General features: G+C 47.1%; 1 protein-coding gene, 1 long non-coding RNA gene and 1 pseudogene across 14 annotated transcripts in view; 1 reads left to right on the top strand and 2 right to left on the bottom strand.

The window, feature by feature from the left end:
* The window catches only part of PAQR5 (progestin and adipoQ receptor family member 5), a 92606-nt gene extending 74738 nt beyond the window's left edge, over positions 1-17868 (top strand). For 8 of the 13 annotated variants that reach the window (XM_035259049.3, XM_035259050.3, XM_035259051.3 and 5 more), the window contains 4 exons: positions 6732-6917; positions 7758-7854; positions 10165-10306; positions 15685-17868. In XM_035259049.3, the coding sequence (XP_035114940.2) occupies positions 6732-6917; positions 7758-7854; positions 10165-10306; positions 15685-15926 (667 nt within the window). In that variant the 3' untranslated portion in view covers positions 15927-17868. The remainder of the gene's footprint in view (positions 1-6731; positions 6918-7757; positions 7855-10164; positions 10307-15684) is intronic. The other 5 variants (XM_078333508.1, XM_078333506.1, XM_078333507.1 and 2 more) reach the window with 1 other exon arrangement.
* Positions 731-26959, bottom strand: LOC144577287 (uncharacterized). The gene is made up of 3 exons (XR_013520783.1): positions 26889-26959; positions 1215-1337; positions 731-995 (listed from the first exon to the last, which is right to left on the bottom strand). It is a non-coding gene; the product is annotated as an uncharacterized LOC144577287 (long non-coding RNA).
* Positions 13120-14031, bottom strand: LOC128928743 (large ribosomal subunit protein uL30-like 1 pseudogene; annotated as a pseudogene).
* Positions 26960-26963: the final 4 nt, after the last annotated feature.

The raw sequence follows: 26963 nt of genomic DNA on the forward strand, positions 1-26963 counted from the left end.
GTTCAAGCAATTCTCCTGCCTCAGCCTCCCATATAGCTGGGATTACAGGCACTCGCTACCACGCCTGGCTAATTTTTGTATTTTTTGTAGAGACAGGGTTTCACCATGTTGGTCAGGCTGGCCTTGAACTCCTGACCTCAGGTGATCCGCCCACCTTTGCCTCCCAAAGTGCTGGGATCACAGGCGTGAGCCACCGCGCCCGGCCAGTTTCGTTGTTCTTGTTGTCGAGACAAGGTCTCACTCTGTGGCCCAGGCTGGTGTGGTCTCAGCTCACTGCAACCTCAGCTTCCTGGGCTCATCTGCTGCATTCTTAACAATTTGTAATGATTTTTGAACAAGGGGTTCCCTGCTCTTTGATTTGGTACCAGGCTCTACAAATTATGTAGCTGGTTCTATTGCTGGACAAGTCGCTTATCCTTGAACTTCAGTTTGCTCATTTATAAAATAAGGCCATTACAAACACCCCTAAGACAAATGGAAAGATTTCAGGTAAGGTACCCAGGACGCTTAGCACAAACCTGGCACAGAGGAGATGCCCCATAAAAGTGTGGTTGCTAATGGTGACTGGGTGTGCCTGCCCCTGGGCATATGTGGTAGATGATGAGTATTATTCAAATGCCCGATGCATCCCTCATCGCTGTAAGTCAGGCCCAGCTTACTGGCTCTAATTTCCACTGTTTTTTTTTTTCTTTCAAGAAAACTCACTGTGGCATGATTGCAGGGAATGTGGTTATGAGGATAACTACACCCTTTTATTCAGCTCTCTGTAAAAGCAAACTGCATGGAAGTTCCTTTCCCTGAAGGAACTCTCCTGCACGGTTGTGCTGGGGTGGCAGCCGTGGCTGAATGGTGCCAAGGCTGGTACTTCTGGGCTGGAGGGCTTTGGTGCTGGTCAGGTAAGGTAGGCTGGCAGGCACCTCTGAATTCCTTGTCCCCCGCAGTGGCAACTCCAGCGAGCCAGTGGAGTCTCCCTGCCTCCACTTACCCCCTTCTCCCTAGGAAAAATACAGGGAGGTAAGATGTGCCCCATCTGGTAACTTCTCCAGAATAATTTTGCCTCCAGCTTCCTTGGGGTGACACTTGGGATGTATGGGGCCGAGGGAGAGCAGGCAGATTTCACAGACTGGACAAACCAGTTTTTTTGTTTTTGTCTTGTATTTTTAAATGGAAGGATAGATTCTGAAGCAGCATGGGGAATACTTGTTCCAACTTACCTTCTATTCACCTGTGCTGAGACAGGCTGGAAGCGGGGCGTTACCTTCCATGGGAGTGAAAGTTTCCTTTCTAGGAGTCCCTGCCGTGGATGACAGGAGGCATAGCACACACAGAAAATAATGCTGCGGAAAGAAGCCCAACAGAGATGAAGCCAGCCCTGAAGGCACAGTGCCCGGGTGCGTGGGCTTACGGACGGGCCATGGTTCGGGAACCTGGACACTCTTGGACCTGGTCCTTGGACCAGTCACTGCCCCTGTCTGCCTGACTCTCCCAGGTCTGTGTGGCTCTGGTGTTTGAAAGTTAGGATTAGACAGGGAGAGCACCATAGGTTGAGGGAGCAGAAGAGGAAGAGAAGGCTTCACAAGTGTGAAAGAAAGTCTCCAGAGTGAGGCCAGGTGCTGTGGCTCATGCCTGCAATCCCAGCACTTTGGGAACCCCAGGTGGGTGGATTACCTGAGGTCAGGAGTTCGAGACCAGCCTGGTCAACATGGTGAAACCCCATCTCTACTAAAAATATGAAAGTTAGCTGGAGAGGAGGACTCGAGAGGCTGAGGCAAGAAAATCTCTTGAACCCGGGAGGCAGAGGTTGCAGTGGGCCAGATTGTGATACCGCACTCCAGACTGGGCAGCAGAGCAAAAAATAAAAATAAAAATAAAATTGTATTTTTAGTAGAGACGGGGTTTCGACATGTTGGCCAGGCTAGTCTTGAACGCCTGAACTCAGGTGATCCACCCTCCTCAGCGTCCCAAAGTGCTAGGATTACAGGTGTGAGCCACCATGCCCAGCCTAGCTTGCTTTGTTCTAGCCAGGCCTCTTCTCTGATGGTTCAGATATAACAGATGCGGTCTTTTGGATGTGGCATGCGTGGTGTCTTCGGAGGAACTTGTCTGGCAGGCCAGCTTTGCCAGGCATCTCCTGGGTGCCTGAGTTTGGGGGCTTTTCCCTTCGCCAGTGAAATGGATTATTTATTTATGGAACACATCTGTGGCTATTCCATCCCTCCACCCATCTACACACCCATCCAACATTCCTTAAATGCCTGCCATACTCCAGGTACGATGTTAGGAGCTGGGGGTGCCAGGAGGATGCTCTTGCCTTCAGAGAGCACCCAGTGCCATAGGAAACACAGACTGCAGATGCCCCCAAAGGCCCAGCATGAGGCCATCATACTTTAGAGTGTAGTAGGAAGGAGTGTAATGTAAACAAATAATGATAAGGCAAAATGCCAGCTTCTGGGATACACAGAGTTCTGAGAAGTGGAATTAGGACTGGATATTGAAGAAGGCCGGACACTTTTACTGGAGAGGAAGACAGAGTGACCAGCCTGGAGAAGGGTGAGGACTGCAGAGAGGGTGGGCCAGCATCGGGAAGCAGCAAGGTGCATCAGAGCTGCCAGAGTATGAAAGGGTGGATGGAGGACAGCAGCTAGAGAGGGGCTTGGAGGGTGGGCTGGGGGCCTGTGGGTCCTATGAGGACTGGCCCTTTGCTCATGAAGGATGAGAATCTCCTAGGGAAAAATAGAAATCCTGTGCACTCAGCTTCCATGCCCTGAGGGGTTTCCAGGTGTATTAATAGCAATTGAAGTGGGAGCTGAGGGGAGAGGGAGGTGGGGGGCTATGTTGGAATCGAAAGGGAGGAAGTGGGCACATGCCACACTCTTGCAGCCAGGAGGAGAGAGGGCATTCCAGCTGTGGCCCTTCCAGTGCCCTTTGTACCTTGTCCTTGCTCCACGTTCCCTCACCCGTGGTTTTGCCGCTCTTACAAGCCCTGTCCTCGCCTCTGTTCGTTCCCTGCCTCTGCCTCGGGTGTCTGGGGAGAAAGCTGACTTGTGTGCAGGAGTGACACTGGCCCTGACTAACTTCAGCAGAAGCGGGTAGAGAGGAGGGTGTGGGCATCTGGAGGCCTGGATTTCAGCCCTGCTCCTCCAGACTTGCTATGTGGCCTCAGGGCAGTCACTGTCCCCTCTGGGCCTCAGGGTCTGCGTCGTCAACGAGAGCATCTGAGACAATGTCCTCTGTGTCCTTTCTGGTTTGGGCATCCTGCGATGCCAATGCCTTAGTGTCTTCTCCAGGTTTCCTCTCCCAGCTGCCTTCCTCCCCCAGGCTCCACCCTGCCTCTCCCTCCTGCTCCATCCGGCCGCAGTTGGGCAGGATCGGGAGAGAACCACCTTCCCCTTCCTGAAGCACAGTGGGAGATCAGGAACCTCATTATCAGCCTGATAGTTATCCTATGCTTGCCCCAAAATCAGTATTGAAATGGCATTCATTCCAATACAAGGCCGACCATTAAGGTCAATCTCAACATAGAGAGCTTTGTCGTGTCCCAAGTGGTTTTTGGTTCTTACTATCATGGACTTTGGTTCAAATGAATATGTTCCAGAAAACTGCCGTCTCATTCTGTAGCATTTGAGAGGAGAAATGAGAGAATGCATGCCCTCTTCATGGGTCTTGGAGCAAGGCGGGGGTGGCCGGGGCCCTGGCCTGCTCATGCCTGCACAGGAAAGGGCTGCCAGTCCCTTCAGGAATGTCAGTTACATGGTGAGTGCTGTATATCACGAATCACTGACCATCTCCATCCAATGCATCCAATCATTGATTGCTTTTTTTTTTTTTTTTTTTCCAAAGAGCTGCTGAGTGAGAAACCCCTTGGTCAGAGCTGTGAGGGTGAGAGATTAATTTTCACCCATGAGCTCTGCTGTCAGGACAGCTTGGCAGTTGCTGAGGCAGCTCAAAGGGGTGGAGCTGACCTGGAAGGGGTCTGGGGTCAGCGCTGGAGGTAGAAGGCTCAGCAGGCTTGGTTCTCAGACAGAGGCTTGGCCAGAGGATAAAGTGCTGCTATGGCCACGTGGGAGCATGGGGAAATGTTCACATTCCTGCAGTTCTCCAAAATAAGACAACTCCTACACAATACAACAGCCATAACGGGCCAGGAGCAGTGGCTCACGCCTGAAATCCCAGCACTTTGGGAGGCCGAAGTGGGCGGATCATCTGAGGTTAGGAGTTCAAGACCAGCCTGGTCAACATGGTGAAACCCCGTCTCTACTAAAAATAAAAAATTAGCCAGGTGTGGTGGTGCGCACCTGTAGTCCCAGTTACTCAGGAAGCTAAGGCAGGAGCATCGCTTGAACCCAGGAGGCGGAGGTTGCAGTTAGCTGAGATTGCTCCACTGCACTCCAACCTGGGCTAAAGAGTGAGACTCCATCTCAAAACAAAACAAAACAACCATAACCACCGCCCCTCATGCATTCGTGTGTGCATCTCTGCAGTAGAACGATTTTTCCAAACGCCCACTAGTTTCAAGCCCAAGTTCCGGAATTTCAGTTGCTAATTCTTCCAGCTTTGTTGTCAGGGTTTAGAACAGGCTGTGTTGAATCGACCCTCTCCTAACGAAGGGTTCTTCCGCAACCCAGTGTATGCTGCCAACGTCGTTCTGGGCAGAGTCCTGATTTCCTTACAGCAGCCTCTCAACCCTCTAGTGCGGGACTGCAGTAAGCCTGAGCAGGCTGGGCTGTTCCCACTAGAGGGCTGGCTGCACGTGGAACACCTCCGAGGAGTCACGGCTGTGGCGACATCGCGTGGCCTGATGCGGAACTGCATCTTGGTAGCTGGCGGCCCCTCTCCCATGCTACTGGTCCTTCTGCCTTTTTCTCTGTTGCTGTCTCTTTTCTGTTCTGCTTTTCCCCCCATTCTTTTCTTTCCCTCTAGACTCGGCTTTGCAGCTGGAGAGGCTGGTCCGTTTGTCCCGGGGGAAACACTTTATCGAGCCGAGTGAAATGTTGTCTCAAGTCACAGAAAATCCATGCTTTGGGGGATGGCCCTCGCCAGCCAGAGTTCTTCGAGTGTAAGTGGCCACAGGAGCCCTTAAGAGCGAGCCTGTCAACCCAGAGAGACGGCAGGCGGTGGCAGGGCAGAGGGAGGGAGGGGGCTACCTGCCTTGGCGGGTCAGGGTCTGCTGGAGGACTGAGAAGGCAGGCTGGTGAGGCAGGTAGCAGTACTGTGTGCCTCTGCTCCGGGGCAGAGCAGGCTGGGAAGGGTGAAGACTGGGCGGGGTCTGAGGCTGTTCAGCCTACTGCAGGAGGCAGAGGGGAAGGCATTTGGGAGCCAGAAAGTCCAGGGCTTAAATCCTAGCTCTGCTTCTCATTGGCTCATCTGATTTCTGGCAGATCACCCAGAACCTGTTTGTTCCCTCCTGTTCCTATTTTCTGGACCAACATAGATAGGAGGTGGTGAAGGAGAGAGAATGGCACCCCATGATGCAACTTTAGAGCTGCCATTTAGTCTGTGTGGCTGTGCCCTGCAGTTTAAACACCTGGTGGGCACTGTTTCATCAAATCCTTACAACAAGGCTGTGACGAGGCACAGTCATTGCCTCGGTGTTACACCTAAGGATCAGGAGGTAGACAAAGATTAGTGACCTGCCGAGGTCACATGGTTGTGAAGGGCAGAGTCAGGATTTGAACCCAGTGTGTCCCGATCAAGCCCTCCATGCGAAATCCCAGTGCTGTGCTGTCTCATCTGTCCTGGAGTTTGGCTGTGGTTCTTTCTTGGGCGGGGGCGGGGGGGGGGGAAGATGCATCTGAGTCCATTCTCCTTGAGCTTCTCACCTGATACGTGTCGTGTGTGTGTGTGACTTACTGGCAGGGTCAGGAAAGAAGGAACATGAAAGTGGGCGGAGTGAAGTTGGGGCTTGTCTTGGGAGGCTGTGGGGCTTCTTGAGGCACACAGAGGTGTCCCTTTCCCCAGCAACAGGAATCCCTGGGTGGCCATTTGTGCTCAGTTGCCCTGAGGACTGAGTGGAGCACACGAACCTGGAGAATGTCCGCATCCTCGGACCTCCTTCTGCACTGGGTCCTGGGGATCCAGGCCTGACCAGACCTGGTGCCTGCCTGAGGAGGGTTCCACAGCTGCCTGATGTGGGAGTCCCTGCATACTCCATGCTGAGGGATAAGGCAGCAGTGGGGCTTATGGTCAAATGGCTTTACTGGCTCATAAGAGGCATGGGCAGGCTGGGTGCAGTGGCTCACGCCTATAATCCCAGCACTTTGGAGGATGAGGCGGGTGTATCACGAGGTCAAGAGATCGAGACCATCCTGGTCAACATGGTAAAACCCCGTCTCTACTAAAAATACAAAAATTAGCTGGGCACGGTGGCGCATGCCTGTAGTCGCAGCTACTCGGGAGGCTGAAGCAGGAGAATTGCTTGAACCCAGGAAATGGAGGTTGCGGTGAGCCGGGATCCTGCCATTGCACTCCAGCCTGGGTAACAAGAATGAAACTCTGTCTCAAAAAAAAAAAAGGCATGGGCAGCCTGGACAGGGAATATGGGTCTGGGCTCAGAGGGAACACAGATGGCATTTGAAGGGGAAAGAACAGGTTTGTGGACTGGGACTGAGGTTCTTGGAAGCAGAGGCGGGAGCCACAGCAGGACACAGAACCCATCCCTGCAGAGAGTATGACGAGGGGCAGAACTGTCAGCAAAGGCTGAAAGGGCCCCAATGCATACATTGCTTCTGCAGACTGCATCAGAACAGCCACTCCACCAAGAGCCTCGGTGCATGGCTCTGCATCCACTGTACTGGCTTCCTTACCCTGCAGTCCTGTGGGCCCCGAGGGAGGACAGAGCCCTCCACAGTACATCTCAGCATTGATGCGGGGACTATACCTGTCCCTACTACCTGGCCTTGGCTGCCCAACCAGCACTGGTGAGCACTTCCTTACCAGGGCCTCAGTTCTGGGCTGTGGTTTTGTGCAGAGACTCTCCTTGCCTGCCTCCCCATGTCCTCCCAGGGTGCAGCCTGCCCTTGGTGCTGCCCAGCTCCCCATACCCTGAGCTGCTGCCCCAGGCTGGGCCCAAGTCAGCTGAGGCCCTGTCACGTGCGGTCCAGGGGGACCTGCCTGTCTTCTCAACAATCAGCATCACTTGTTTTATTGTTGCTGTCAGCTGTCTTTAGATTGTAGGTTGGGCAAGGGTGGCAACGAAGGAGAGAAGGAAAGACTTCATGTTTATTTAGTTTTCCCAAGCCAAGTGTCCCTGTGTGTGGTATAAATATTCTAGAAAGCTCTCCAAGGATCAAGTTCCTACTTGAACGAAGATCTCCTTCATGACAATACCCGGCCTCCAACTAGATGGGTGCATCTCTGCCTTTGCAGTGTGCTCCCCAAGCGTCTGTGCCAGTGGGCCCCCCTTTCCCCCTACCTGTCCCCATAGTAACTAGGGTTTTAAAAGGCTCTTTGGCAGTTATGTAACTTGGCCCTCGAAGGGTTTCTGCCCAGCACCTCCTTTCTGGCTTAGTCTAGACACCACTGCTTCCCACTCTCAGGAGGGGGTCTCTCTGGAGATCTTTTTGCATCTGAAGTTTTGTCGCTTTCATCGGGGTGGGAGGAATGGACGAGGCTGGTGGAGAAGCTGCTGGCCATGGAGCTTGTACAAAAATGCTTGTCCTCTGTTGATGACCAGGCACTCGGTGTGTATGCCTGTGTGTGTGTAATTTACTGAGATGCTTTTCATTCCATTTCCTCCCCACTTTCCTTCCCTGATTTAGGTTCCTTGAAATCAAGAAGCCCATACTCTGTAAGGTGATTCGCATCCTCGCCTTTGCTTATCCCTACATTTGGGACTCCCTCCCCATCTTCTACAGGGTAAGGACTGGCTGCAAATCCTCTCTGCCTGTTGGCAATGCCAGGAAGTCAGTTGCTTCCTGAGCTTCTGGGGGTCAAAACACTGCAATGCAAACCATAGAACAAAACAGGAGTTGAGACCCAGGTGCTGCCTTGGTGGCACTGGAGGAGTGGTTAGGAGATGGCATAAACACAGAGGCCCTGACAGACAATATGACTGGGGGCTCGGGAACGTCAGAGCCAGGCAGAGCAGGAGCCTGGGGCTTTGGGGGTGAGCAGGCAGCCTGGGGCTTTGGGGTGAGCAGGCAGCCTGGGGCTTTGGGGTGAGCAGGCAGCCTGGGGCTTTCGGGGTGAGCAGGAGGGCGAACTCTACAGGTGGATCTCCAATACCTGCTGTCAGACCTTGGACAAATTTTCTACATCTCGATTTCCCTCATCTGTAAATTGGGCCTGATAACACCTCATGGGCCATGGGGAGGGTGACACGGAGAGCATGTAAAGTGCTGACTGGTAGCAGGAGTTTGCGAATGCATGATTCTATCATCTAGTATGTGGTTAGTACTGAAGGAAAAGGTATGAATGAGGGTCTTAAAGGAGTGATGGGAATGAGATGGAAAGCATAAAGGAAAACGGTGTAGGAGGGACGACAAGCAGGACAGGAAGGGGAAAGTCCATGCACTTTCAAACCATATAAGCTTGAGTTCAAATTCTGGTCCCACTGCTCACTGGCTGTGTGACCTCAGGCAGGGCACACAACTCTGAGCCTCAGTTTAGTTTCCTCATCTGTACCTGAGAGTACCAGCCCCTCCTTTGTATCAGGTAATGATGATTAATCAAAACAATGGATCTGCTAGGCCCCGAGTGCCTGTCCAGTACCCAGTGAGTGAAGCTCCCTCCTAGAGGCAGTGTCCTGTGGGTTTGAAGACTGAAGCCCAGATGGTAGGGCTGAGGGGCAAAGGGAGGGGCAGATCCAGTGCCTCCATCCAGAAGCTGGGGCACTGAGCACATTCTCTGTGCTCTGCCTCTGTGGATCTGAGGGAGCCCCTAAGATGGGGGTGCCGCCCGTTGCCCTCACTCCTTCCTCAAGGGCGCAAACCACACACAGGAAACCGAAAGCAGGCAGAACAATTCTGTCCCATGCACCCCCAAATCAGGCAGTGCAGGCCCTGTGTTGTGACAAACGCTGTGTGCTTCTGACATGTGGCTGTCAGAGGAGGGCAGAGGAAGGGGAGGTCCAATTCTAAGTGGTGATGTTGATGCTGGAATCAGCCTGGCTGGATTCAGATGCCGACTTCACTTCTCAGTAAGTGATGTGCAAGTCACTTTCCGGCCCACTTTCCTCATCTACAAAATGGGGAAAGTGAGAGTCTGCCTTATGCTAATTGTGGCTGAGATGAAATGATGCATGGAAGAGGCTTGGCTTGCTGCCCTTGGTAAGTGCTAGCTACTATGGCTGTTTACAGCAATAATACAAAAACTGTATGTAGCTCTGAAACAGTATAGTGGCCATCACTGATACTTTTGGGTGATTCAGAAGGCCTTCCCAGGGTTTCTAGGCCTTAAAGCCTTGATTAGGAGCACCAGTTCAGTGGATGTGCTGATAAAAAGCGAGTTCTGGTGTGAACCCACCACTTACTGTACAGTTGCCCCTTAAACAACACAGGTTTGAACTTAGCATGGATTTTCCTCCACCTCTGCCACTCATGAGACAGCAAGACCAACCCCTTTGCTTCTTTCACTGGCTTTTCTCTAGCTTACTTTATTGTAAGAATATAGTATATACTACATACAAAGTATGTGTTGGTTGACAGTTTCTTACAGGCAAGGCTTCCAGTCAACAGGAGGCTACTGGTAGTTAAGTTTGGAGAAGTCAGAAGTTGTACATGGACTTTTGGCTGCAGGGGGTCAGTGCCCCTAGCCTGTATGTTAAGAGTCAACTGTACTTACATTTTATCCCCAGAAAGAGTAGCAATTAGTTAACAGGATTTTTACCTTTTTTTTCCTTTCCCATTCCTTCCTTCTTTCCTTCTTTTCCCCCTTCAGTAAGTAGATAACCCAAAACTCTTATGAGCATTTGGGGGATTGAAATACAATAGTCTTGAGTCTCAACTGACAACACTCAGGGTAGGAGTTCTGCTCACATGGTGCCTGAGTTTCCTCTCCCAGGCCACAGACCTGAGGAGGCGAGGGCCTTGGCTTCTGGAGTTTGTGTGTGTGCTGACATGTGTGGGTGTCAGAGCCCCCAAAGTCCCAGCTCCAGTTGCTGAGAAGGAAGAGGGCCTGCCTCAGGCCTGTCCTCTCAAGACCTGATGTTTCTTCAAACACCTGCAGCTATTCCTGATCCCAGGGGAGAGTGCACAGAATGAAGCCTCCTTGTACCACCAGAAGCACATGATCATGACCCTCCTGGCCTCTTTCTTGTACTCTGCACACCTGCCAGAGCGCCTAGCCCCGGGACGCTTTGACTACATCGGTGAGTGCTACTCTGTTTACTGCCCTCCTGGCTGGGAAAGGTCCTGTCTCTGACTCCACTGCATGTAGCTGCAAAGGCAGGGATGGGCAGGGAGAGACGCCAAGGTGAGTGACATTGCAAGTTGACAGAGGCCAGGATGTCCACAGCAGTGCATTGTTAGGTAGCATGGGCAGGATGGAGGGCAGGTGGACCCAGAAGCCTAAAGCATTCTGATGGAGTATGGAGCCAGTGTGTCCTATGGTCATCTAGAACATGGAATCCAATTATTAAATGAACATTTGATAATGTTAATGGGGCTGGGCGTGGTGGCTCACGCATGTAATCCTAGCACTTTGGGAGGCCAAGGTGGGCAGATTACTTGAGCCTGTGCTGCAGACAATCCTGAGCAACATAGTGAAACCCTGTTTCTAAAATAAATAAATAAATAAAAAAGTTAGCCGGGTGTGGTGGGATGCGTCTGTGGTCCCAGCTACTCGGGAGGTTGAGGCAGGAGGCTGGCTGGAGCCTGGGAGGTGGAGGCTGCAGTGAGCCATCATCATGTACTGCACTCTAGTCTGGGTGAGAGAGGTCTTATCTGAAGAAAAAATAAAAAGAACATTGGGGGCAGCTGTGGAGAGGAAGAGGAAAGACAGGATGAAGATGGCTCTGAGGGTACCAGACAACAGGGGGGTATGCAGAAAAGGGGAAAGGCGACAGCGTCTGTCTTTGTCTTGACCATGGTGAGTGAGGGGGCCAGGAGTCGTGGTAGAGCAGCAGTTTCTCAAGGGGTGGTCATCAGCCAAGCAGCATCAGCATTATCTGAGAACATGCAGATTCTCAGGCCCCACCCCAGACCTCCTGAACCAGAAACTCCCAAGAGTGGAACCCGATACTCACACAGAGGTCGAATCATCCTCCAGATGAACCTGAGCTCACTGAAGTTTGACATGATGTAGGGTAGAGAGGAGGTGTCAGGGTCACGGCGGTTTCCACCTGCTGGCAGAGCTCTTTACCCCTTTCTGTCTAGGGAAGGTGGCGGGGGCATGCAGAATGTGCCTCCTCCGCCCTGGCTCTGGGACTGGCTACGAGGAGGCACCCTTGCATCACTCCTGGTGAGGCTAACAAGACTTTGGGGTGAGAGTTCCTTAGATGAGTACATGGGAATCAAAGGGCCAGTCATTGCCCCCATGAGGGCAGGAAGCTTGCTTCTCGCCAAGTCCATTTTGTCCCTGATTTTCCATCTCCTTCCACTAAGAGATGTGGCCAGATGTGGTTTATTTGATCTGATCAAAGTTTTAGCTCCTTTCCTTCTTTTGTTGTGTCAGAAAGGGTCGTAACTAGCAAAATGCTTAGAGGGCAGATTTCCAAAAAGAAGGAAAAGGAGAGGCTAGGGAATAGGAGTCACCAGCACCCTGACTGCCATGTCCACCTCCCCAGCCCCGCTTGATGAAGTAGAGGTGGCTGTGTAGCAAGTCTTGGAGGGGGTGCAGGAAAAAGAGCCCTGGGTCTTCTTTTGCTACCACTCAGGTTACTTAACATTTTATTTCTTCATCTCTATGTATCCTCTTGGGCCTAGGGGTACAGAGTGGAAAAACACCCCTGTGGGGGACATTTCCTAGAAAATAGTTCTTGACAGATCATTAAGATCTGGGACATTGTTAGTCCTTAACTAACAGAGTCTGCTGGAGGTGGGAATCCCTCTCTGGCCATGAGCCCCAGATTTCCTGGGAAGTGCTGGCCTGGCATGGTTTGGCCCACAGGAAGCTCCTCCCTATTCCTGTTAGGCAGGATTGTTGAAATCACTCTTCCTGCTGCAGCCACATTTCAGATACATGCAATGCCGATGGTTCTTTCTGTCTTTTATCTCATGCCCCAGTGGAGACAGGCTTGAGCCTCAGCTGGAGAAGGTGCCTAGTTACCGGCTTTGCCCTGTGTTCTGCGAATACAGCTCTCTGCTGGAGAAGAAACCACTTTGCTGTATCACATACAGATTTGGAAATCAAACACAGCCCACTAGTATAGCTTGAGTAAGGCAGGTGTGGCAGCTCCAGGCACATCTTCCTCCTGGGAGACAGATACTGGGAGCCTCACAGCTCCCTGCTGTAGGAAACTTATCCACTTGAGAATCCTGGACCCTTCTACCTTCTTATTCCTGCCTCTGCTCCTGCTCCTGTGGAGGTGGCCAGGCTGCTTCAGTCCTAGGACACATTTTTTTCTTTTTCTTTTTTTTTTTGCAGAGACAAGTAAACATTTATTTTTGTACCTTTCCTCCTATGTGTATTTCAAGTCTTTCTCACAAGGCCCCAGGAATCACCAGATTCAATTATGTCCCTGGACTTGTCCACTACTGCAGGAGTCTTAGGGAGCCTTGTACAAATGCTAGAGTTACTCAATTACCAACATTAAACCCTAGGATAAGAGATGCAGCAAAGCAGGACTCCTTCCTCCGTGGAATGTGCTGATTTCAGATGAGGCAGCAGCCAATGTAGAAAACGCTGGAATTTTTCCTTGGAACTGGATTGTGATGAGAGGTACTTGCCATGAACATAGCTACTGTTTTTTTCTTTTGAGACAGAGTTTCGCTCATTGCCTAGGCTAGAGTGCAATGGTGCAATCTTGGCTCACCGCAACCTCTGCCTCCCAGGTTCAAGAGATTCTCCTGCCTCGGTCTCCCGAGTAGCTGAGATTACAGGCATGGGCCACCATGACCCGCTAATTTTTGTATTTTTGGTAGAGACAGGGTTTCGCCATGTTGGTCAGGCTGGTCTCGAACCCCCAACTTTAGGTGATCCGCCCTTCTCAGCCTCCCAAAGTACTGGGATTACAGGCATGAGCTACTGCGCCTGGCCAGCTACTGTCTTTTCTTTGACCCTTCCTTTCCAGTTTTTAAAGATAAAGCAGGAAATAATCTTCTCTGAAGATACTTGATACAAATTCTCCAAACCCAAAAACACATGCTTCCACTTCATTGATAAAAATTTATTGCAGTTGGCACCTGGTGCCAGTTCAGCTGGCGGATGACCTGATTGATGCGTTCACCCCGATAGCCAGGTGTGCCCATCTCCTTGAGGAAGCCCGCTCTATTTTTGGTAGCATGACAGGCCACTGAGAGGTGGAAAGGGCGCAAGAACCATGAGATCTCCTGGAAATGCTTTCCCGGAAAGGCAATTTCATGAATGAGGTCTTCCAAGCAAATGACACCAAACTTCCCCAGGTGCTCCTCAATCACAGTGTTGTCTGTCAGAGAGATGGTCTTATTCTTGACCCTGGCTTGTCCACGTTTCAAAATGAGTTCCCGAACAGACTTCAGATTTGGAAATCTCCAGGTCACATAAGGTTCCACTATACGCAGCATTTTTAGGTTCTGGGGAGTGACTTTTACAAAGACACCACTAAAAATTTTCTTTAGGCGAAGTCTTGCAATGGTTCTCTGCACCAGTAAACGCACACCATCAATCCTTTCAATGCGTACGACAAAGGCCAAAGAATGCTTATCTGGCAATTCCAAGGCGTGAGGCTTCACTTCTAGTCGTCTGACACGCACCTTGTCACGTGTCTGCCACCAGGAATCATGTAGGAATGATTCCAATCGCTTAAACCTGGGCCCTTTCCCTTTCCTCTGCTCCTTCTTTGCCAAAAGTGCCTGCTTTGCCTGAGTGGCTTTGAGGGCTTGATAAGCCTTCCTCTTTTTCAGGAGATTTTCTGGAACCAAAGGGATTTTTCTTTGCTCTTGCTCCGCCATCTTTGCGGTGTAGCAGCTACTTCCTAGGACACATTTATTGAATATTTCTTCTGAGATAGGTCCTGGGGGTGCAACACTGAAGTTTTTATTTTTCTAGAGATGGGATCTCCCTGTGTTGCCCAGGCTGGTCTCAAACTCCTGGGTTCAAGCAATCCTCCTTCCTTGGCCTCCCAAAGTGCTGGGATTACAGGTTTGAGCCACCATGCCCAGGCTTTTTATTATTATTTTTTAAAACCAAAGGAAAATCCTTATTTAACTCTTACGTTGTATTAGTTCACTAGGGCTGCCATACCAAAGTATCATAGACTGGGTCTAAACAACTGAAATTTATTTTTGCACAATTCTGGAGGCTGCAAATCTGAGATCGAAGTGTTGGCAGGGTTGATTTCAACGGAGGCCTCTCTCTTTGGCTTGTTGATGGCTGTTCTTTCCATCTCTCTTCATGTGGTCTTTTTCTCTGTGTACATGCATGTCTGTGTCCTAACCTCCTTTTCTTACAAGGACACCAGTCATAGTGCATTAGGCCCATCTTAGAGACCTCATTTTTACTTGTTTCTCTAAGGATCCTATCTGCAAATATGGTCTCATTCTGGGGATTAAGACTTCAGCACATGTATTTTTCAGGGACATCATTCAGCCCATAACACATGTAGTCTCCTCCTTACTCCTGGGGTCTAAGGGTTGTCCTCCAAACTGCCCCTGACCCTAGGCATTGGATTTGTTTTCTGACCAACTGCCAACCACCCAGCATGTCCCTGTCCACTCCCACTACCCTCTACTTGGCTCCCACCCTGTGTAATGAGCACCATGTGAGCTGGGTCCAGCATGGTATCAGGGAGGAAGAGTCCTGGTCAGGTCTGTGATTAACCAGCAGTAAGGAGAGGTCCACTTGGTTAGCGGCCAACAGACAATTCAGCCAGCTTCTCCTTCAGCATTAAAGTGAGATTCTGAGCTGATCAGTGCTGGCTCTCAAGAGATGACCTTTGGCAGAAAGTGGTGCCTAATTTTTTCATCTGAAAAATGAGACTAGTAGCTAAGTTGTTTTAAAAAAGAATTTGGATTTGGTTTCTCTGGTGGCCCTTTTATTTTTCTCATATTGCTTCTTAAAAATAAACTTATTGGCCAGGTGTGGTAGCTCACGCCTGTAATCCAAGCACTTTGGAGGCCAAGGCGGGCGGATCACCTGACGTTGGGAGTTCAAGACCAGCCTGACCAACATGGTGAAACTCCGTCTTAAAAAATAAATAAACAAAAATAAATTTATTATCACTTCTCAGCCTTTTGGCTAAGATCAAGTATAAAATAAATTTATTAAGGTATATTTCACATATTCAATAATTCCCTGATGTCAAGTATACAATTTAATGATATTTTCAGTAAAGTCACCATACATCAGTTTTAGAACATTTTCGTCCCCTCCATCAGACCCATGCACTGTTAATCCCTATTCTCACTCCTGCTTGAGGCAGCCATCAGTCTACCCTCTGTCTTTACAGATTTGCATATTCTGGACATTTCATACAAAAGGAATCATATAATATGTGGTCTCCTGTCTGGTTTCTTTCACTTAGCATCATTTTTGCATACATGCCATGGCATGTATCAGTACTCATTCCTTTTAATTGCTGATATTGGTGGCCTTTTGTGTTTGCCATAGGTCACAGTCACCAGCTGTTTCATGTGTGTGTGATCCTGGCCACACACCTACAGATGGAAGCCATACTTCTGGACAAGACTCTGAGGAAGGAATGGCTCCTGGCCACCTCCAAGCCCTTCTCTTTCTCTCAGATAGCTGGAGCCATACTTCTGTGCATCATTTTCAGCCTCGGCAACATAATTTATTTCTCAGCTGCTCTGTATCGGACTCCTGAGCCAGAATTACGTAAAAAAGAAACTTGATTCAGACCATAAGCCTTTCATGCCAGATGCCAACGTTAAGCCGCAACACCTTAACCACCACAAGCCGGGGTGGTTACAGCTTATAACGGCCGAAATATTCATAATCGTTGGTGTCTTTTGTGTCTTTTGAATGAACTCATTTCAAAAAGGTATTCAGCTAGAGAACGTTCTCTAAATGTACACTGATTCTGTGTGTGTGATTTTAAAAGGAGAACATGGCTCAAGCAAGTCCTTGTTAAAGCAAACTATTGACATTTCATTAATTTTTAAATTACTGAAAATGGGATCTTTAATTCTATGTAAACAATTGGATTAAGCATATTACCCTGGAGCTTTGTATTATTCTTTAAAAATGAATCTTTCTTCATGTGATAAATTTCATGCAGCGAAGCTTCTCCCAAGAGCTCTCGTAGTGGCCTATCAACGACTTTGGGAGATTGAGCCAGGTCAGTCACTGAGGATCTGTGAAAGGAAGTTGGTCACTGAGAGCCTTGGGGACTAGGAAAACATTCCAGAATGAAGAGACCTGTTTGGGGAGGGGTCTTTTTTCCTTCTCCACCTAGTGAAGGGAGAACAGAAGGAGTCCTCTCTTTCCACAAGTCCATTCTGCCTTCAAAGTGCAAGCTCTCATGTCATTATGGATTTGGAGTTTGTCACTTTTTTTTTTCCTTACAAGTCCACAGTGGGGTGTCATGTGTCCTGTTATGCTCTGTTTTCTGGTTGCCAGTTTGATCTGCAAAGTATTATTCGGGGCAGGTAAATGTGTTAAACTATAAGAGTTGGCTGAGTTAATCCCAATTCGTTGTGCTCATCTGCCACCTTTTCAATCAATGGAAATTGCTATATTTGGGGATGTCATATATTTGATATTGCTTCAGCATTTCAAATATGCCGCAAAACTTAGCATCCATGTGCATAGGAAGTTAATGACCTTGCCAGTGGGGTGGTCACATATAGTGTTCTCAAGCTTTACTGTGAACCAGAAACATCTAGTAATCTTGTGACAAATGTGGACTCCTGGGGAAAACCAGGGTGTTCTGCTTCACTAGGTTAAATGTAGGTTTTGTAGAGGAGAGCTGCATTGGAGCAAGGCTCCCAGATGATCCTAATGCAGGAGGGCCAGAGGCCAAACTTGAAGAACTGCTAGTGTTACACGTTCCAGAAGATATTGGATCTCTCAGCCTTGTTTTGCCTGATCTCAAGCTTTAGCAACTCACCAACAAAGGCGTAGGCCCCATTTTATGTTCGAGTTTTCTACTCTGAATAGTTCTGAAACACTGAGCATTTTCTCATTTTTTGCATTACTGACTGAAGTTCAGTATTTCATGGTGTTTCCAGGGAACACAGAAATGCTGATGCAAGACAACTTTTGACAGAGGCCCATCAAACCCTGTTCTGCACTTGGTAATGACTTAGGGGCCTTCCTCAAATTGCAGAATCCTCTTTGCTGACTCAGGAATACCCCATGTCTTAGACTACTGCCTCTACCATTAACTAGCCCAGACATTTGAATGGCCTTGTAAGTAGCTCACTGTCCAATCCTCTAAGGACAAGTAACAATTTATATTGGATGAGAGTGGTCAAGAAATATGATTTCATTAGTTTTATTATTTGTTTACTTCCTCTGGGGAAGGCAGACTGATAAAATTATATGGGTCAGTACATTTTTGGTACATTAATTGCAGGCTGCATGACAAAATTTGTTTTTTTGGCAACAACCTGCCATTTTTAGTGGAATTCCACAACAGCAGGGTCTGTGGGCTTCCAGTTCATCTTACTGCAACTTCAATTTTATGGCAAAAACAGCTCAAAGTTTAAATTCCCCTTTCTATGAATGCCAAAAACATGCAGTGTTTTAAATTTGCTCCTTTAGAGATAACAAAATAATGTTTAGCATAGTAAGAATTGAATAAGAATTGAATAAATAATAAGTGATCAATTTGAAGGATTTCTGGATTATTTAATCTTTGCTTATGTTGCTTTTTCACATGCCTAATGATGAAAATGAAATGTTAAATGAACAAAATAAGATCAAGGGTTTCATAACATTTTTGTAAGTTTGGTAAACATTAGTCCTGTATACTTTTAGGGACAGTGTTATAAATCAGAATTTTACGACAGTTTGCAGCACACTGATTTGGAAGCTTCCAGTGCAAAATGAGAATGGGTTCAAATATACTAATGATCATTAAGTATTAATAGGCATTAGATGTCTAATGTGAGTATAGTTCCATCCAAGCCATCTCAGAAAGCCTAAAATGTTGTAAGGGAGTCAGCTGAAGGCCTCACTGGAGCTGGTCTCAATTTTTAAAAAGTGTCTCACTACACTTAAGAGATGTGACACATTTCCATTGATAACAATTGCTCACCATGGCATTGTCTCAAAAAAGACTATGGTCAGGAGGGTGACACATTCCTAATGGGATGTACCTCTCCATCCCCTTGCTTGAGAAGCACTACTCTAAAATTTACCAGACCTTACAACTGTGATAAAACTTGAATGTGTATGAATGAAGTCATTCAGTCAACTTTACCTCCCTTCACTCTTTGAAGGGTTTCCTTTCCCATTGCTCAGTTTTTAGAAAATAATTCTCATATTTTTTCTTAAGAAATGAATTTGTGGCTGGTCTGAAGGGAGTAAGTTAGCTCAATTGATTGTTCACAGTCAGTCATAGATCAAGCTCCTTGTTCTGCTCTTTCCTTCTTCTCACTACTACGCTTGACTCTAGTCTTAAAAGAAAGAAAGAATGAATCTGTTGCTGGGTGCAGTGGCTCATGCTTGTAATCCCAGCACTTTGGGAGGCTGAAGTGGGAGGACTGCTTGAACCCAGGGGTGCAAGGCCAGCCCAGGCAATAGAGCCAGATACTGCCCCTATTAAAAAATACAAAAACTAGCTGGTTATGGTGATGCACACCTGTGGTCCCAGCTACTGTAGAGGGTGATGTGGGAGGACTTGTGAGACCAGGAGTTAGATGCTGCAGTGAGCTGTGATTACGCCATTGCACTCTAGACTGGGTGACAGAGCGAGACCCTGCCTCAAATTGAAAAAAAAAAAGAAATGAATTTGTAATTGTTGGTAGGATGTTGTGGGAAATTTAGAGGCTTTCTGAGTATAAAGTGATTTAAATATTTGATCTGCTGAAGTCTTTCTGGAAGTGTTGTTTCTTTCTCTCCCCTCCCCCCACCCCCACCACCAGTGGAACCTTGCTCACCTGAGAGGTTCTGAGGAAGTGGGGTGGAGTAGAATGGCATTGTCAGATATGTTCAAGAAACCCTTCGTTTGACCTATTTTGTACCTTATGGTACCCTTTTAAATTTTTTTTAATTAAAAAAAATTTTTTTGAGGCAGTGTACTATTCTGTTTCCCAGGCTGATGTGTAGTGTTGCAATCTCAGCTCACTGCAACCTCTGCCTGCCAGGCTTCAGTGATCTTCCCATCTCAGTTTCCTGAGTAGCTGGGACTACAGGTGCATGCCGCTAAGTCTGGCTAATTTTTTGCATTTCTAATAGAGATAGGGTTTTGCCATGCTGCCCAGACTGGTTTCAAACTCCTGGACTCAGTGATTTGTCTGCCTCAGCCTCCCAAAGTGCTGGGATTACAGGCATGAGCCACACTGTGCCCAGTCCATGATACCTTTTTGAAACACCTATTAACACTGTACAACAACACTTCAAAGCATATCATTTGAATGCCAACCTCTGATTTTCTAGTCAATAATCAGTTAAGGCAAAGACCTATTTCCAAACTCCGATGTTCTTCAACTTACACTAGTGTTGAAGAGGCTTTCTTGAACTGTGTGAGAGAAAAAAATAAATACAATTCATTTATTATCATAAAGTCATCCTGTTTGCCACTTGATGTGGTTATGTTTTATCTACCACACTGCAAACGTGTTCATTCATGATGAGAAACAGATCCCCATACACGTGTATATCAGTAAATCATTCAATGAATAGTTAGTGCTTTGTATGTATAGAATGGCCACTATCCTAGGAACTGGGGATCCACAAGTGAACAAAACCTACAATGTCCCTCCCTCATGGAGCTAGTGTTCTGGTTGGGCAGGTAGACAAGATATGTAGAGGAATCCAGATATTAAGTGCTGTAAAGAAACGAAGCCTCATAGGGCATGTGAATTAATGGCCACTCTGACAAGCTGACGTTTGAGGAAGACTGAATGGGCAAAAAGGAACCAGCCTTGTCAGCTTGTCAGGGGAAGGCACTGCAGGTCAAGCTAAGTAGAGAGGTCCCAAGGCTGGCAGGTACCTGTTCTACTGGAAGGATGTTAACTCTGGAAGATACCTGGATGACTTGACTTTTGAAGAATTCTGAGATTTTCCTGATTTTTTTCCCCCGCTGAGAAACTGCCTCTAGAGATTTCCTGTGTCTCCTTGGTTCTTGTATGGAATGTGTCAACTTGTAAAAGATGCATTTCAGACAAACAATTGTCATGCCCATTCTCTTCATGCTCAGCAACCGATTTCTAAAACAGGCTGAACTTTTGCCTCCTCCAGAACACAGAAGGAAAGGCCCTCAAAGAGCACTGAATTCAGCCCTTTAAACTGTGTTTGATGATGTATAATGCAGATTCTCAGGCCCAAACATACTGATACAGACTACCCACAATGCGAGAGGGGGTCCTATAGTTTCGAATTTTTAGCTAAAGCCATAGGTGATTTTTAATATAAGGGAGTTTAAGAAGCACTGAGATAGTCCAATCATTTTTAAACATAATTTCCGACTTAGAAAAATGTTGTAAAATAGTGCAAAGAATTCCCAGGTACTTTTCACCTTTTCTCCTTTACTCCCTTTTCCAACAGTGAGAAATCTGACTCCCATTAGCCACAATACGTTTTATTATTATTATTTTTTCAGATGAAATCTCACTCTGTCACCCAGGGTGGAGTACAGTGGCACGATGTTGGCTCACTGCAACTTCTGCCTCCCAGGTTCAAGTGATTCTCCTGCCTCAGCCTCCTGAGTAGCTGGGATTATAGGCACCTGCCATAATACCTGGCTAATTTTTATATTTTTTAGTAGAGGCAAGGTTTCATCATATTGGCCAAGCTGGTCTCAAATTCCTGACCTCAAGTGATAGACCTGCCTCAGCCTCCCATTGTGCTGCGATTACAGGCATGAGCCACCTCGTCCAGTCTACAAAACATTTTATTTGCTCAATCCTAGAACGTACAGAATGTTGTTCCAGAATTATCAATTCATGTCTGTGCCTACTAATTAGAATTCAACATGTTTCAAGTTCTTTTTGTCTTGAGCCTGAAGGCAAGCTTGATTCTAAATAGTCACAGTTACCTGGATTATTTCCCCCTTTCTGTGTGTTAGTTATTTGAAATATAGTTCAGATCATTTGTTTCTTTCCTATTTTTTTTGAGACAGAGTCTTGCTCTGTCGTCAGGCACCCAGCTGGAGTGCAGTGGCATGATCTCGGCTCACTGCAACCTCCGCCTCCCCGGTTCAAGCAATTCTCCGGCCTCAGCCTCCTGAGTAGCTGGAACTACAGATGTGGGCCACCACGCCCAGCTAATTTTTATATTTTAGTAGAGATGGGGTTTCACTATGTTGGTCAGGATGGTCTCGATCTCTTGACCTCATGATCCACCCGCCTCGGTCTCCCAAAGTGCTGGGATTACAGGCGTGAGCCACCGTGCCTGACCTCATTTGTTTCTTTTTGTGTAAATTTTACTGTCCCCACCAACACACACATACACACACACATTGATTTTTATTAATTTGTGTTTTGTGTATGCAAACATTAACATCTAACCATTCATGTTACCAATGGACTGGCAAGAGAGATTCATGGCCTGGGAACCTGAGACAATGTTTCTGAGGACACTGAGTGGCCAGCAGGGCCTGGGAGAGAACAGTGTGTGGAGCATGTCGAAGCTCCCGAGGCAGTGCTGTCTCCATTTTACTGTATCCCCTCAAACACTGGGCGTCATCAGTTCCTGGTCATTGGTGTTTACTGGGTTCCCACAGCTGGCCTTGCTTATCTGGGTGTTTTGATTAATAAATGGTTTCAAATTTGTGTAGTGTTAGCCCCTCCTCAATGATTTGCATAAGATTCTTTTGGTCCAATTTAATAGTTTCTAATAAAGTTAACATAAGACCCACAATCCCACCGAGGAGAAATAAAAACACACCTACATAAAGGCTTTTACACAAATAATCATATCAATTTCATAATCTCTAGAAAGTAGAAACCACCTAAACGTCCGCCTGGTGAATGAATGAATTGTCTGGCAGTCATACAGTGGAATATACTCAGCAATGAAAAGGGAACAAATCACTGGTACATACAATACGTGGATGAATGTCAAAGCGTTTTGCTGAGTGAAAGAAAAGACATCTGGAAAAGGCAAAAGTATAGGGAAGAAAATCAGAAAAGTGGCTGCCAAGGCCTGGGCAGCACAGAGGATTTTCCAGTGTGATGGAAATAAACATTTGATTGTCGTTACAGCATAGTATATATTTGTCAAATACACAGAATAATACAACTGAAAAGGGTCGGTTTTACTGTATGTAAATTATACCTAAAATACCTGACTTTAGAAAGAAAAAAGCCCCCCAGTTCTCTTCTCCCCACCCTCCAACCCTCACTCCTGATCTGGATCTCTAATTCTATGGTAAAATGTGAATCTTTCCCTGGCTCTAGGGAGCCCTTTGCCATTTTTGAATAGAGAAATGATGTGATGATTTGGTAGTTTTAAGAAAATTAAAAAGCCAGAGAGTTTTAATACAGAAGTGAGGGAGGAAGAAGAAACTGGCCTGAAGAGAAGCTGGAGGTGGTACGATGGAACTTAGTCCTCAACTGCAGTGTTCTTTGAAGGGACGGATTCATTCATCCCTTCAGCAGCACCTACACTGCTGGGCACTGGACGTGCAACAGTGCCATCTAGTGAGGCTGTGGGGAGAAGCCAGTAGAGGAGACAGGAATGAACAGTGAATGTTAGCCAACTGGAATTTAGTGCTGAAACAAGTCAACAGGTGCAGTGAGTGGGAAACGGCAGTGTGCAGTGGAAGGTGGGGGCTGTACTCACGGGGTCCAGTATCCACAGCAGGATAGTTGCCAGATCTGCTGAGAACTGAAGGCGAGCGAGGCACTGTCAGAGGAAAGGAGGGAGGAGAGTGTGACAGCGCAGAGCATGGCATGTGAGCACACTGTGTTCAGGGCCCTGCCATTCAACATGACTGGAGGGGACAGGGGCAGTGATGGGTGATGGGCCTGCAGAGGAAATGCCTCAGAGCCCTGTGGTGGGTCTCCAACAATGGGGAACCACTGCAGAGTTTCATACAGGGGAGTGACATAGTCAAATCCGTGATTTAGAGGTGAGCAAATTGGAAACTGGATTGGAACGTGGCAGCAGGGAGGCCTGTAAGGACACTGCTGTCTTCATCAGACCAGAGATGGTGGTGGCCAAGGAGATGAAGAAAAGTAGAGAGGTTTGGAGGTTTGGCTACTTATTAGGTAGAATTGTTAAGATTTAGTGATTGAACATTGAGACAGAAGAAGAGAGAAAAGCCAAAAATGGTGCCCTGGACTCTGGTTTGGGTGATGCCATCCACTGAGAGGGAGCAAGTTTGGGAGAAGAGATTAGAATGTGTTAGGTGTGAGATGCTTGTGGGATATGGAAGTGGAGAATCCAGAAGACGGTTGGATAGATGGCTGTGGAGCTCAGAAGAGAAAACGTGAATGATGGCAAGTCATGTGAGTGCTTGAGAGTGTCTAGGGAGAAGGCATACCTAGTGACCAGCTCTAAACCCTGAGCCACAATATTGAAGGGAGAAAAAAAGAACTCACAAAGGAGACTGAGAAAGAAAGGCTAGACAGCCAGGAGAAAAAATAAAGGCAAGGGAAGAAAGGAATGGGCAACATCTTTTAGTGCTGTGGAGAGGTCAAGTAAGACAAAGATCAGGTAGATTTAGCATCAAGGAAATGGTAATGTTGGCGACAAGTTCTAATGGAGAGTCTGAGGTACAAGCTAAACTGAAGAGCAACTAAGAGATTAGTCAGCAACCAAGCCCAATTCCTAAATGATAACAATTCAAAGCTCTAGGTTGGGCACGGTGGCTCACACCTGTAATCCTAGCATTTTGGGAGGCTGAGGCAGGCAGATCACTTGAGGTCAGGATTTTGAGACCAGCCTGGCCAGCATGGTGAAACCCCGTCTGTACTAAAACCACAAAAACTTAGCTGGACGTGGTGGTGCATGCCTGTAGTTCCAGGTACTCGGGAAGCTGAGGCAGGAGAATTGCTTGAACCCTGGAGGTGGAGGTTGCAGTGAGCTGAGATCGCGTCACTGCACTCCAGCCTGGGTGACAGAGCAATACTCTGTCTCAAAAAACAAAACAAAATTCCGAACTCTAGCTTGACAACAAAGTCCTAATGATCCAAAGACTTCAATAAATAAATAACAAAGCGATAAAAGCAGTAGGAAAAAAATATGGGAAATAAAAAAAAAAACCTCAGAATGGATGTATTTGTCTAGTATGACACAAAACAGAAGCCATAAAAGACAGATAAATGTCTACCTGAACTTTTTTCTAAGCTGTCACAAAACATATACAAATAAAATAACCAAAATATGAACAACAAAAATATTTAAACTCACATTTTGGATGAGGACCAATTCTTTTTAATATAAGAAATTTAACAAATCATTAAGAAAAACTAACAAACCAATAGAACAAAGAAGCAAAGAATATGCACACAGTTCATAGAAAAGGAATCAAAAGTGTTCTTAAATATATGAATATACACTCGACCTCATTTATCAGAAGATAAATGAAAATTTTACATGTTTTTTCTCACCAATTGATATCAGATATCAATAGATTCATATCTATTGAAAAGTTTGATAACACTTTGAGAATTGTGGCGAAACAGGTACTCATACAGGCTGGTGGGAGTGTACGTTGGGACAGCTTTTATGGAGAACAATTTGCAGTTATCTGTGAAACATTACACATGGATACTCTTTGACTCAGCAAATCTGTTTCTAGAAATGTATCCTACATATTTTCCTGCATTGTATAAATTTCCAAGCTTATTCACTCTAGCCATATCTGTAATGACAAAAATTGGCACCATCCTAACTTAGGGTGGAAAAGGTGTGATACCTTTCTTTACCCAGCTTAAGGGTCACAGCTGACACTACCATAACAAAAGACAGATTAACAAGATAAATGGATAACCAATTGATTGAATCACAGGGTTTTTTTGTTTGTTTGTTTGTTTTTGTTTTGAGACAAGTCTTGCTCTATTGCCCAGGCTGGAGCTCATTGCAACCTCTGCCTTCCAGGTTCAAGCAATTCTCCTGCCTTGGCCTCCTGAGTAGCTGGGATTACAGGCATGTGTCACCAGGCCCGGCTAATTTTGTATTTTTAGTAGAGACAGGGTTTCACCATGTTGGCCAGGCTGGTCTAGAATTCCTTACCTTGTGATCCCCCACAACTCGATCTCCCAAAGTGCTGGGATTACAGGTGTTTCAGCCGCTGCTCCCAGCCTGAATCATAGTTTTATGCAACATAAGTGCCTTTGGAAATGAAGACCCACAGACCCAGGGAAAGCTGTTAACTTTTATGCTTAGGTTAGATGAAGAATGGACAGTTGTGCAGAAATGTGACTGGACAAAAGGAGTATGATCTCATGGTAACAGACTGAAGGAGGAACCCAGCAAGTCCCATCCCTTCAGGTTCTTCCTGTCCTCTCTGTGTAGAATTCCTTCCTCCCATATAGGGCAAGACCCTTTAGGAACAAGGGTCTTATGACAAGGTGCATCAGAGAATTTCTTTATGGCTACCTCTTACACAAAAAGGTGAGGGAAGGCTAGATTCATATTTTTAGGTTTTTCTAGAATAAGGTTTCTGGCTTGCTTTGGAGAAAAGGGGTTCTAGTTTCCATGATACGCCTTGGGGAAGAGACACGATCCACCTTTGGGAAGAGAAATTCTGGTTTCTATTATTTGCTTTAGGAGACACAGAGGGGTAAAGAGACCAGAGGGCAGGAGAAAGTCAGAGAGAGACTTTGCTTCTAAGGTTTCTCTGAGGTCCTCCAGTCTTCTTTAGTTCAAAGCACTCAGTGTGCCAAAAGCCATATTTTGAAGTTGTTTCCTGAGCACCAACAATATGGGCCAAGGATATTAAATTGGGACTATCCTTACCAGTGCTGTGGTCCTGCAGGAAGTTGAGAAGGGGCTAGAGTTCCCTGAGAGCCCAGATGTAGATGTGTATTTGACAGTCATCGGCTTAGGGTCAAAGACTGAAGTAATATAGAATCAGTTCATCTAAGGCAAGAGTAGGTTCTAGAGGTTGCTCCTCAAGGGTAAGGACCAAATTTTATTCATCTCCTTAAGGCCAAGCGTGGTGGCTGACGCCTGTAATCCCAGCACTTTGGGAGGCCAAGCGGGGGGTGGGGGGTGGGGCGGATCACCTGAAGTCAGGAGTACGAGACCACCCTGGACAACGTGGTGAAACCTCATCTCTGCTAAAAATACAAAAATTATCCAGGCGTAGTGATGCCCGTCTGTAATCCCAGCCACTCGAGAGACTGAGACAGGAGAATCGCTTGAACCTGGGAGGCGGAGATTGCATTGAGCTGAGACTGCACTCCAGCCTGGGCGACAGAGCAACTCCGTCTCAAAAGAAAAAATAAAAAGATTTGATAAAAGAATGTACATATAGGAAAGAGATGGAGGGACCACAGAGGAAAACCCAGGAAAGGTGAACAGAGAGAGAAAAGCAGCCAAGATAATGTGGTGACTTGGAAGCCAGAGAGAGGGAGCCTAAGACTCGGAGCAGAGCACGGCACACCACTTTTCACCAGAACGACATTCCGACCTCTGAATCAAACCTGGAATGGCCCTTCCATTGAAATTCTTGTGATGGAGGAAAAGAAACCCTCAGTTTCTTCATAGCAAGATGGAAGAGTTTAAATGCATACCTCAGGTCTCCCTCCAGCCCTGACACACGCCTCCGCTGGCCCTTTCAGTGTCGGTCGCCTAGGAGACAAGCGCCA

The sequence above is a fragment of the Callithrix jacchus genome, chromosome 8 (assembly GCF_049354715.1).
Source record: "Callithrix jacchus isolate 240 chromosome 8, calJac240_pri, whole genome shotgun sequence".
Taxonomy (NCBI): domain Eukaryota; kingdom Metazoa; phylum Chordata; class Mammalia; order Primates; family Cebidae; genus Callithrix; species Callithrix jacchus.